At 40.8% G+C, this 12177-nt stretch overlaps 1 protein-coding gene across 4 annotated transcripts in view; it reads left to right on the top strand.

The window, feature by feature from the left end:
• Nucleotides 1-9849, top strand: part of ostf1 (osteoclast stimulating factor 1) — a 76460-nt gene extending 66611 nt beyond the window's left edge. Inside the window, exons 10-11 of one of the 4 annotated variants that reach the window (XR_013498177.1) lie at nt 6887-8429; nt 8906-9849. Coding sequence is in view for 1 of the 4 variants with exons in the window: in XM_078214538.1 (XP_078070664.1) it covers nt 6887-6945 (59 nt within the window). In the remaining 3 variants the exon portion in view is untranslated. Of the gene's footprint in view, nt 1-6886 lie in introns of all 4 variants that reach the window. The other 3 variants (XR_013498176.1, XR_013498175.1, XM_078214538.1) reach the window with 3 other exon arrangements.
• Nucleotides 9850-12177: the final 2328 nt, after the last annotated feature.

The raw sequence follows: 12177 nt of genomic DNA, 5'->3' as shown, positions 1-12177 counted from the left end.
GACTAGGGATTGTAGCCTTTTTCCTGAAACAGTAATACTGAGACGGAGTGATTTTCCTTGTTTATGACACACACTTTTGTCAAAATTCTTCAAGAGCAGATTTCACCAAGAAAGATCTGCTCGTCAAATACCCTTCCTGCCTGATTCAGTAATCTCCGTATCCTTTAAAGAGACTGCTTTCCTTAGACAACAGTACCAGGCGAGACATCAACAAAAGTGTAGCGCTTTAAAGTGTAGCTTTGTAGAAGAGTTTCAAAACTGTAGGATGTGCTTGAAAGAATTTTAATTGTGAGGTAGCATAATCATGTATGCCTTTGATCATCACAACTGTACCCTGTACCTTCCAAATCTATTGATTTTCCACTTAGACACCTAGATACTTGTAGGTAGTAACTATCTATTCCAGTGTCCAGATCATAAATCTTCACAGGAACAATATCATTAACTGGCTTTTTCCTGAAGTCTACAACTAGTTCTTGCATTTTGTTGCTGTTCAGTAGAAGAGAGTTGTTGTTGCACCATTTTATGAAATTCTCCACTGAGAATATTTTCTATGTTAAAGGTGCCTTATAAATATTTTTATTGTAATGAGAATGAGGTTACTCTGGTTAACATGCCTCCTTTGATGCAACCAGATATTGGAGCAAAAATGGTAATATAACAAGGATTGGGAGAATTTCTTTGTGGATTAATTTAAGACAAACATTGATGGGAGCGTCATTAAATTAAATTTAATTTGAGTTTGAGAAATTGGTTTCCCTGTTCACCCTTTCACATGTTGTTTCAATCCAAAATTAGTTGTTGCAAAACATAAACTGAGTAAAATAAGTGGCTAGGATTTCGCAGTCAACAACCAAGTGACAACATTCGCTACAAATGTCTTAAAAGAAAAGCTGCCTGCAAAGATGTTGCCATTTCTGTGGTATGGATTTCATCTTCCATAACATTAATTTGAATCTGGTGCTAAGTCAGGGGGGGATTTCCAGATCTCCAGATGTCCAGGAACAGTGATGTCATTAAGCAATTAAATCAGTCAATCACATTGAAGAATTCTCAGAGTGCAAACCAGTCAGTAGAAGAACTAGCCTTAAAAATCATCAGAACTAGGAGCAGGCGTGGGCAATTCAGCCCCTCGAGCCTGCTCCGCCATTTCATATGGTCATGGCTGATCTCATCTCAGCCTCAACTCCACTTACCTGTCCATTCACCATAGTCCTTCAAACCTTTACTAATTAAAAATCTGTCCACCTCTTCCTTAAATTTACTCACATCCCAACATCCACCACACTCTGGTTAGTGAATTCCACCCTTTGAGAGAAGTAATTTCTCCTCCTTTCTGTTTTAAATCTGCTACCCCTTATCCTAAAACTATAATTTCTAGATTACTCTACAAGAAGAAACATCATCTCCACATCGACTTTGTCAATCCCCCTTATCATCTTGTACACCTCAATTAGAGTTTTCGGAAATTTATGTGGAGTGAGACTACACATTAAAAGCTGAAATATCAAATACATCAAAAAGTATATATTTTAAAACTATGCAATTGTTATCAGTTGACATTACACAATTATAAAATTAATTTCCTATGGCCAGAAAGGTTCTCCAGTTATGACTTGATACACCGTTGAAACACGGTTGTGCCTCATTAACATGGTGCAACTCCTTTTGATGTTTTAACAGAGAATTACAGCATAAAAGGGGAATTTGTCATCAGTTTTGTCATTTCTAGAATTGCTGCTGTGAGGATTTAAGAATTCCTTTTGTGACACTAATAAATAAACTTTAAAACAAGTAGGTTTACATTAACACTGCAATCTAGTTACTATGAAAATCCCCTAGTCACACTTTGGCACCTGTTCAGGTACAGTGAGGGAGAATGATCATGGCCAATGCACCTAACCAGCACGTCTTTCAGAATGTGGGAAGAAACCAGAGCATTCGGAGGAAACCCACGCAGACACGGGGAGAACATGCAGACTCCGCACAGATAATGACCCCAAGCCGGGAATCGAACCAGGGTCTCTTGAGCTGTGAGGCCGCAGTGTTAACCACTCTGCCACCGTGCCGCCCCATGGTGTTGCCGGGAACCACTGACAGCAACTTCTGGTTTTCTGTGCTTAACTGTACAAATGCAGACACAAGAAGTTGCTGGCCGTTTCCCAGGATCTTGTAGTAACAACCATAGACTCCCTACAGTGCAGAAAGAGGCCATTCGGCCCATCAAATCTGCATCAACCCTCCAAAAGAGTATCCCACCTCACCTCCGCCCTATCCCTGTAACCCTGTGCATTTACCATGGCCAATTCCCTCTAACCTACCCATCTTGGGACACTAAGGGGCAATTTAGCATGTCAATCCCTGCACATCTTTGGACTGTTGGAGGAAATCCATGCAGACATGAGGAGAACATGCAGGCACCACACAGACAATCACCCAAGGTGACATGCTCTTCCTCCACAATACCTGCCCAATAGATACTGGAGAATTTTCCCAGGCAAAGGGAGATAGATTTGCATGTGTGTGTGGGGACTTAAGTTCCCTAGAAGTATCATTGGGTGATCCCAGCACATCCCACCTTCTACTGGGTTTTACTGGGACAGGATTGAAGGCAATGCTTCTCCCACCAGACTCTCTGGAAAGTAACTAAGGTATTTCGAAAGCAAATGAAGAATTGTTTTAACCCTGAATTTTGGATTTCCCAAGCTGTCAGCAGCTCATCAGGGTAGCCAGATTGCTGCACAACAGGAAGAACATCTTCAGTTTTACTGACAAGCTGAGTCTTCAATTGCCAAATTCGAAGAGCATCAACCATGGCCAGCTGAAAGGCTGCTAGCCAAAACACTTGGGTGGTGCTATGGCTGCTTGATTGGTAATTGTCAACATCTTGGAAGGCATCTTGCTCACCTTCAGCTCCACTCCACTGTTGCCAGCCTTCTGTGCTAAGGGCGGAACTTTGCAGCTGCATTTTGTATCACCATTAACAGCACTAGCAGCAGCACCAGCTGCAGCTGCTTTCTCCTCAGTCACATCCCCTCTTCAGGGAAGAGGGAATGAACACCTCAATCTCGCTGGAAGGAGGGACCCCCCCCATGGGGTCCACAGGCAAAGGATCCGCTCTGCTGACATGTCAAAGCACCCAGTGCTTCAGGAGGCTCAGGCTTTCATGACAGGTTGTCACTGACATTTGCAGTCTCCTAGAAAAAAACTTCTTTGACTGCCCATGTGCCTGTCATTGGCAAGCTGCTGCTCACTACTCTTCTCCCACTCTCTACCTGCATTTCTTCAGCTTGACTAGTTGATGCTTTCATCTGCAAGAAGAAAAAGCAGAGAGGTGCAAGTATGTTTAATGCCACGTGTGAAGAGGAGAGAAGGATAACTTTGTGGAGGATGATTTGGTGAGAGAGGGTAATAGCATGGTTTGCCCGAGTGTTGGCAGCTCGGATGGGGATATGAGGTGCTTGGAGAGAGGAATGTGTAGAACTACAAGGTGTTTTAATCTGAGAAATGCAGTGCAGGGGAATGCTGGGAAAGTTAGAATATGGTGCTTGGCATGCCCTCAGATCCTGGATCATCTTGGTGCCTTGTCTTCAGGCTGGAGGGACCATGTACGTGACTGACTTGCTTAGAAATTTACATCTATGCCTGCTTGGTTTGAGAGGCTGTCCAAATCCTCCATCCTTGGGAGAGCTCTCCTCACTGCAGTCTCTCCAACATGGCAGTAGGACCTCCAGCAAATAAGAGTGAAAGACCTGGGAAACAGCCTTCCCGGGTCTCCCTTCATTCCTGTGGTTGCTGCAGCCTTATAAATCCAAGAGCTGGTGATCTCTTGTGACCCTTTAATTAAACATCTTTCCTTTGATGAAACCAGCATGCCATCCTGTCCACCCTCGCTAATTGGTTGGGGAATCCAGAAATGGGATGATAATGCTGTGGTTTAGTATAAGAGCCCAGGAAAAGTTTGCTTCTCCACCATTCTGGTTCCTGGCCTGGGAATGGGCCTACCATTCTGGCAGGGTTTATGTCTAGAAAATTGCCCCTTTTGGGTTGGTTAACTGCAGTAACTCGTGTTTCCAGTCTCCCCCTGAATATCTTCTCCTTTTCCATACTTCACTGTGTGATGACACATATACCGAGAAAAGCCTCTATTAGATAAAAGATCCCTAATTTGTCAGTAGAATTACTCCTGGAGCAAAGTATCATATCCTAACATTTACGTCAAAATAGAAAAACTGTTGGCGTCTAGTCTGGCTTCATGCTGTACCCTGAGATTCGGGTTCAGGACCTCGACACTACAGGGATCATAACACCTGTTTCTGCACTTTTTTCTCTCTCCTGAACTGTTCAGCACTCTGTCTTGGGTGTCCTTATTCTCAAGATTATGATCCTGAAAACCCTCATATTTTCCACTGCAGAGTATGACTGGTTGTTGCTCGAGCACAAAGATCTTCGGCTACAAAAAATGTTTTCTGACCATACAAATGTGCTGCATCCTGATATACTGGGGGTCCCTCCTTCACCGTCCTTTTACTCTTGGTGAATTGATTGTGAGCTGGTTGAACACAGTAAATTGTTATAGAGTAATTAGCTGTTCCCTGATAGATTGTTGTGCATGTGCTATACTCCAGCACCAAAATAAAGAACTTTTAAAAAGCTCTCGGTATTGAACAGCTAGAAGTGAATGAAATTAAAATGAATTATAACTCCAAGTACAATAAAATGTACAGTTCCATACTTGTGTCCAAAATACAATACTGAGGCTGAATTCCAGAGTAGTCTTTTACTCTGTTCTAGTCTTTCATCTTGCAGTGACCGCTTACAGCTTTATTTATGTCCTTGTGACCCATGGCTATGAGCACCAGTGGTCCAATATGTCGTAGCACTCTGTAGTCTTCCCTTCCTCATAATTTCCTTCACACCATCTTTAACCCCTCACCATGCATCTCAGATCTCCACAGCACCTTTACAAACCAGTTCAAGAATTTGAACATCTGGTGCATCACGTTCTTTGCAGTCCATCTTCCTGAGTTTCATTGCATACAAAAATGTAAACAACTCAAGGTACTATATATATGTTCACTGAAGGCGGTAGCACAGGGGTATTTTCACTGGACCTGTATTCTAGCGCCCAAGGTTATGCTGTGGGAATCTGGATTTGAATCCCAACATGACAGATGGTGAAATTTGAATTTCATAATAACCTGGAATTAGAAGTCGAATGATGACCATTGTCTATTGTTGTGAAAACCCACCTTGTTCATGAATGTCGTTTTAGGGAAGGAAATCTGCCATCCTTATCTGGCCTGGCCTACATGTGACTCCAGACCTACAGCAATATGGTTGACTCTTAAGTGCACTCGAGGGCAATCAGGGATGGGTAATAAATGCTGAACTAGCCAGCGATGTCCACATCACATGAATAAACATAAAAAAACACTTTTAGTGAAGGAGTGCAAGTTTTTGAATGCAATCATTTTGAATAAATATTTTGTGCAATTTTTTAAACTAAAATTTGACCACAAACATTCCTAAACTTGTGGTGGAAGGTGATGCTGTGATTTTCTTCTTTAATTTTATTATTTTTGTTTTAATATAATCTTTGGAATTTCCGAAACAAAATGATTTTTGTGGGAAAAAAAATTGTGTTTTCTTTGATTTTTTTTTTCATTTAACTCTTAACTTCTATTGACAAGCCAGTATTCAATTCCGGTAGCTAATTTGCCATGAATTAATCCTATGAACCTTAAACTTTAGAACACTTGCATGTTTAAGTTTATTGATGCTCTGGAAAGTCCAATTATATTCACCGGAGCTCCCTGTTTACTACCTCATTTACCTCCTCATAGAATCCTCTCCACTCTTTAGATACATGCTGATGACACCAAAGATGGCTTTAGGATTTCTTTTCTATTACTGATGGTGTACTTCTACTCTTCTGAAATCCCTAAGTTTCCATGTAACCTTTTTTTTGTTTAAATGAACATATTTGCAACCCTCCTTTCCTCTTGTACAATCTCTGCATTTCATGGAACTGTCAGAAATATTAGTCAGAATCTTATTTTCTCCTCGTTTCTTCGGTGTTGCCCCTCTGATCCAGTTCTGGTGCGATGTTCCATACTGGCTGACAGAAATCAACAATTATGTGCAAGATTTGTTTTGGTATTAATTTATTTAAATCTCTACAAGGATTTAAAAAGAAACAGCTTTCGTCACCGAAGAAAGTGCCGTCTTATTTTGTCATAATAAACATGTCAGTTTGCCTGCAAAACAAGACTTTAAGGAAGGCGCCAAGCAGCCCAATTTGAATACAAACGTGCTGTTTGATTTGTTTGATAAGCTGTTACTTTCCAACTTAATAATTAGTTATTTAAATTGTTAAAGCACCAAACACACACTTTCAAGGTATTTATCGGTTTGCACTTTGAAAGTTACAGCTTTGATCTGGAGCTTTCAAAGATGATGTGCAAATTCTAAATAGAATTAAAGCAGATAACTTCTGTCGGGAAAATACATCTCTAAGAAGAAGATTGGTTATTCTGTTTAGCACTGTTTTTGTAAAAATTAAAGGAGCCAGTGAAGTTAATAGCTACTAATTGCTTACTCTGTTCTTATTTATATTACTTACTTGCAATTCAAAGCACAAAACAAGGTTTGGTCTCGTGTAGTTTTATTCTGCTACTGTGTGAAATCAAGATGGATCTTGGAGAGACATGAGGGAGAACCAATCTGTGAAATAACTGATGGACAGGAGATGCATTTTTAGAAAAGCCTAATTATTAAAGTTTTCAATATTGAATGATTTGCAAGTGTTTTTGAGGTATATTGCAGCATTTTCGCTGTGTACCTGCAAGCCTGGAATCTAAAGCAGCTCTCCTTTTCCTTTCAGGTATCACAAGAACTCCAAGCAATGCGGAGGAATACCTCGATGACGAAGACTCTGATTAATTTTTTTCTAAAAGTTAGAGCATGAGACTTATGCTAATATTCCCCTGGTGTGTTTTATCTCCTATTTTGCTTGAAGTTTCTTGGCAACTGTTTTTAAAACAAAAAACCAAAGTTAATGAATTTCAAAAATGAACTGCAGGATAATTCTCAAAGTTTTACACTTCATTGCTGTTTTTTCTGGTTTCCATTTGCCCATATGCTCTGCTATAACGTAGTGATTTGAACTTACTCCAAGCCTTTTTTATTTGAGGCTGATACCAATTGAAGCAGTTTGAAGCATGCAAGATTTGGATGTCATAATGTAATTTTTTAAAAAAGCTCCATATTGAAAATAATCTTCCTCGAGACTATTCCAAAGTGTAATATATGTCATTGGACAATCAAAGAGAATGACGTCAGCTTAAATTACTGTGCTATTTTCACCAAAGTGAATGTATGCACATAGTTTGCAGGTTATGTTTGAAAGCTTTCTATGTTCTCTGCTTTAATCTATCTGTTGCTTTGCACTCTGCAGAAATCATAACTTGACTAATTAATACAAGCCAAACAGTCTAACCTTAAATACTGTTGTCTTAGTTGCAACAAACCTAAAATATAATAATCCTTATTATCTGACAATTTTTTGCAATAGCTTTAGAGGAATTATTATAGTATGAATTTATCTCGCATGGCAATAAGATTGCAATTGGAGTTATCCAGTCCCACCAATCCTAACTGCCATAATTCTGCTGTGTCTGGATATTTTACAGTAATGGTCCTGTTCATACTTAAATAATTGTCATGTTTAGAGTGATATTTGTACCAGATAGAGGCTGTTTGCAGATTCAATGTCATTATTTTGTATGACGCTAAAAATTCGTAATGCTTCACTCGTCACTTCTACTCAAGGCTGATACAAAGTGTTTCATTTAACTGTTAGTTTTTTTGAATTGGTGGACAGGCAGCTCCGATCTTTTCATGGAGAGTATTAAAATTCTTTATTTGCTGCTTCTCACATTTAAACCCCGTTTTATTGTGTGTGTCAATTATGAAACATTTGAAGCACCTCATTTGCAATGAGTAAAAGACCCCTTTAACTGACATGACTGCAAAGCATTTTATTACTTCTCACAAAGTTCTGGATACAACTAAACTGGTTTTTTTTTGCATTGCAGTAATTCATTCTTGTGTGAACAAATAAGTAAATGCTTTGAACTGTCTGTGTTTGGATATGTGGAAATTATTTTGAATATAAAATAACCCAATAATAATGACCCTGGTTGGAATATTGTACTTGCATTAACTTCTCAGGATGATGTTAAATATATATTAAGCATTTGCAATAATGCAATAGAATTAAAATGTTGTTCTTACCTAGATTTGTATCCAGTAGCATCCTGTCAAACGGTTGACTGAGGAGGCAGAGAGCAGAAACTAGTGATATTCCACCAGGGAAAAAGAAAGAGCTAAGTGTCTTTCCTTGATGATCAATGGATCAGGAGGCAGCCTGAGAGCAAGCCATATGCTTTTCCTCATTAGAAGAGAAAGGATATAAAACTACAGACTCGTGCACCAAAAACAGAAAATGTTGGAAAGTCTCAGCAGGTCTGACAGCGTCTGAGAAGCGAGAACAGAGCTAATGTTTCAAGTCTGGATGACTCTTCATCAGAGTGGTGACCACAGCTCTTCACATCCCACATCCTGGAAGGATTCGATCCCTTTCTCTCAGTTCCTACGTATCTGTTCTGATGATGCCACTTTCCAAAACGTCGTTGCTGACATGTCTTCCTTCTTCATGGTTTTCCACCCACTGTGGTTGACCGGGCTCTCAACCGTGTCAAATCCATTTCCCACACCACTGCTCTTACTCCCAGAACCAGCATAAGGGTCCCCTTTGTCCTCACTTTTCACCCACCAGCAGCTCTGATGAAGAGTCATCCAGATTGAAACATTAGCTCAGTTCTCTCTAAGATGCTGTCAGACCTGAGATTTTCCAGCATTTTCTGTTTCAGATTCCAGCATTTAGCTGTGGGCGGCACGGTGGCACAGTGATTAGCACTGCTGCCTCACAGCGCCAGGGACCCGGGTTCAGTTTCAACCTTGGGTCACTGTCTGTGCAGAGTCTGCACATTCTCCCCATGTCTGCGTGGGTTTCCTCCGAGTGCTCCGGTTTCCTTCGACAGTCCAAAGATGTGCGGGTTAGGTTGATTGGCCGTGCTAAATTGACCCTTAACGTCAGGGGAATTAGCGGGATATATATGTGGGGATACGGGAATAGGGCCTGGGTGGGAATGTGGTCAGTGCAGGCTCAATGGGCCAAATGGCCTCCTTCTGCACTGTAGGGATTCTATGATATTCTATGACTCATCCACAGTAATTTGTTTTTATCTACAGAATCATGGAAATGTGCTTAAATATTTCCACAAAATAACATGTCTACCATAAGATTAAGTATTCTATTTGTATCACCTAGATTAGTGTGCATTTGCCCATTCGCTGAGGGCTTGATGATTTTTTTTTTGCTGTTATATTTTAATTAGTTTGATTAATTATGGTGCTTGGGACCGTATGTAAATACGTAGAAAATCAATGAATTGCAAATTTGTTCTGTGATGCAGAGCAAAACGAACTGAGTCTTCAGAGGAGCTTTTCCATGATAATGAAATTTTAGCTTTTACTTGGATCAAACAAAAATCAGTAAAATGTATATTATGAAGTGTAAAATTAGTATTAGGGTGAGCATAACTCTTCTATCAATTAAGATTTTGAGTGCTTAAATCTCCTTTGCAGCTGTTGAACTTCAGGTCCATTATCTGTCGCAGGAGAACGTCAGTGAATTTCTATGCATTTTGAATATTTTATAACATAATTTAAGAAATGTATGACCATTGAGCAGCTGCTCCTGTTCTTAGAATAAACTTTTTGAAGAAAATAGCTTTTGAGTTTTATTTATAGCACAAAGTAAACAGAAGACACTTATAATTACATTCCAAAAGATCAGTATATCCATCAATTGCATTTAGAAGCTACCTCACTGTGTAGAATCTGCTAACATATTGCTTGAATAGATGGTAATGTCTACTCGGTCGTGAGTTTCTGCTGTGGTCGTGATGTGGCCGAACAGGCCAATTCTCAATCCACAGATCTTTGGCACATCAGATGTGGACTCCCACGAGGTAGTGGGATCTGAATCGCAGGATTTACTTTCTTTACTTTCCTTCTCTGCCACAGTTCTGCTTTATGTAAAGCACGATGCATCTCGATGGGCAAGTTGTCGCCATTTTGAGCTATTTGTAGCAAGCTGCTCCCACTCATTAGTGTCAATGCTGCTGTGCTTCAAAGAGAGCTTCGGAGTGTCTAAGAAGCATTTTTTTTTGTTCTCACTGGGACATTGGCCATTTGAGATTTGAGGAAACAGAACCTGGTGGGGGAAACACTTCGCCCACAAGGACACTGTCCAGTACGTCAAAGTCGATTATTGCAGGACGTTTACCTAATTGCTGTGGAACTGGTTTCAAGAAGGATACCAGCATTTTTTTTGATGATTCTCACTGAATCCAGAGGGTGTGGTGGAGGCATTACTAATGGAATTTCTTTAACACTCTTCTGTCGCTGATACAGTGACAAAAGCTGCTCCCTACTTGGACCTTTGTGGGCTTAGGGATCTTTGTTGTCAAACAGTGGCTGCCATAGTTTGGAGAAGACTGAGCTGGCACATCTGACCTGGTGCTGGATCTCCTCATCAATGGTGACCATTTGAGAGGTGTGGCTGTCAATGTGTGAGAAGCACTCAACATATTCCAGAGTGTCTCCTTCAACGTTTATGGGAGTGGAGGAATATTTGGCTGACCAGGTGTGGGTTGACACAAGTTTTGTTTTGGCAAAGTTCAAGCACAGGCAGAGTTCCTTGTGTGCAGAATTGAACAGATCGAGAATGGCTTGCAAATCTTGTACGGAGTGGGCAATGGCACTGCAGCCATGCGCAAATTTGTATGTCTACCGGTCAATTTAATTTTGGCATGGAGATCATTGAGGTTAGAGAGTTTTCCATACGGGGCGGCACGGTAGCGCAGTGGTTAGCACTGCTGCTTCACAGCTCCAGGGTCCCGGGTTCGATTCCCGGCTCGGGTCACTGTCTGTGTCGAGTTTGCACATTCTCCTCGTGTCTGCGTGGGTTTCCTCCGGTGCTCCTGTTTCCTCCCACAGTCCAAAGATGTGCGGGTTAGGTTGATTGGCCAGGTTAAAAATTGCCCCTTAGAATCCTAAGATGCGTAGGTTAGAGGGATTAGTGGGTAAATATATGGGGGTAGGGCCTGGGTGGGATTGTGGTCGGTGCAGACTCGATGGGCCGAATGGCCTCCTTCTGCACTGTAGGGTTTCTATGATTCTATGACCTATGATCTATGTGGTATTTAACACTGACACCAGAGGTGGTTTTTGAGGTGAATAGCCACTATCAAATAGACGAAGTAGTACGGGGCTATTATATTGTCTTGTTTGACCACAGTCTGGATTTGGAAGCTGTCTATTTCAGATGTCGCACTTCAGACTTTTGCTGTCACATCTTCGTGAAGCAATTGCAGGATTCTGATTAAGTTTTTTTGATATTTAAATCTTTGGAGCACATTCCATAGAGCTTTGCAATTTACTGAGTTAATACTTGGGTCAATAAGTCCAATGTAAAGACACCCTAGTATTGTTTATGACATTTTTTCTTGGGCTTTTCTAGCACCAAAGACCATGTTGGAGTTGTCTCTGGGAGGTCTAAAGCCATAGTGCGTCTCTGGGAGGATTTCCTCAATCACAGGACATAGGTGATTCAAGAGAATGCATGTCAGGATTTTCTCTGATTTAGCTCTTGAAGGTGGTTCCAATTTTTGCTTTCCTGAAGTGCAGGCGTTCTTTTTCTTCCCAAATATGTAGGATGGGTGCCTGAAGTCTTGATGTGAATGGAAATCCTCCAGCTTTGAAGACCTCAGCTGGAATACCATCAGGACTACCAGCTTTGTTTTTCATCTGTTTGCTTGCTCCAGCTCCCCTATCAATGGAAGAATTGGATTCTACCACAGTATACTGGGTATAGCCTGGAGAGCATCACTTGTCACTGTGGATTCACAGTTGAAGAGTTGTGGAATGTGAAAAATAAACACAGTAAATGGCACCAGCAGATAAATGGCACCAGTAGATCATACGATAAGTAAGGGCTTCTGGGCTGCATATGAACCATAGGTCCGAGTTTGGCGACCCTGACAT

The sequence above is a fragment of the Mustelus asterias genome, chromosome 6 (genome assembly GCF_964213995.1).
Source record: "Mustelus asterias chromosome 6, sMusAst1.hap1.1, whole genome shotgun sequence".
Taxonomy (NCBI): domain Eukaryota; kingdom Metazoa; phylum Chordata; class Chondrichthyes; order Carcharhiniformes; family Triakidae; genus Mustelus; species Mustelus asterias.
This window is presented reverse-complemented; position numbering and strand designations above follow the sequence as displayed.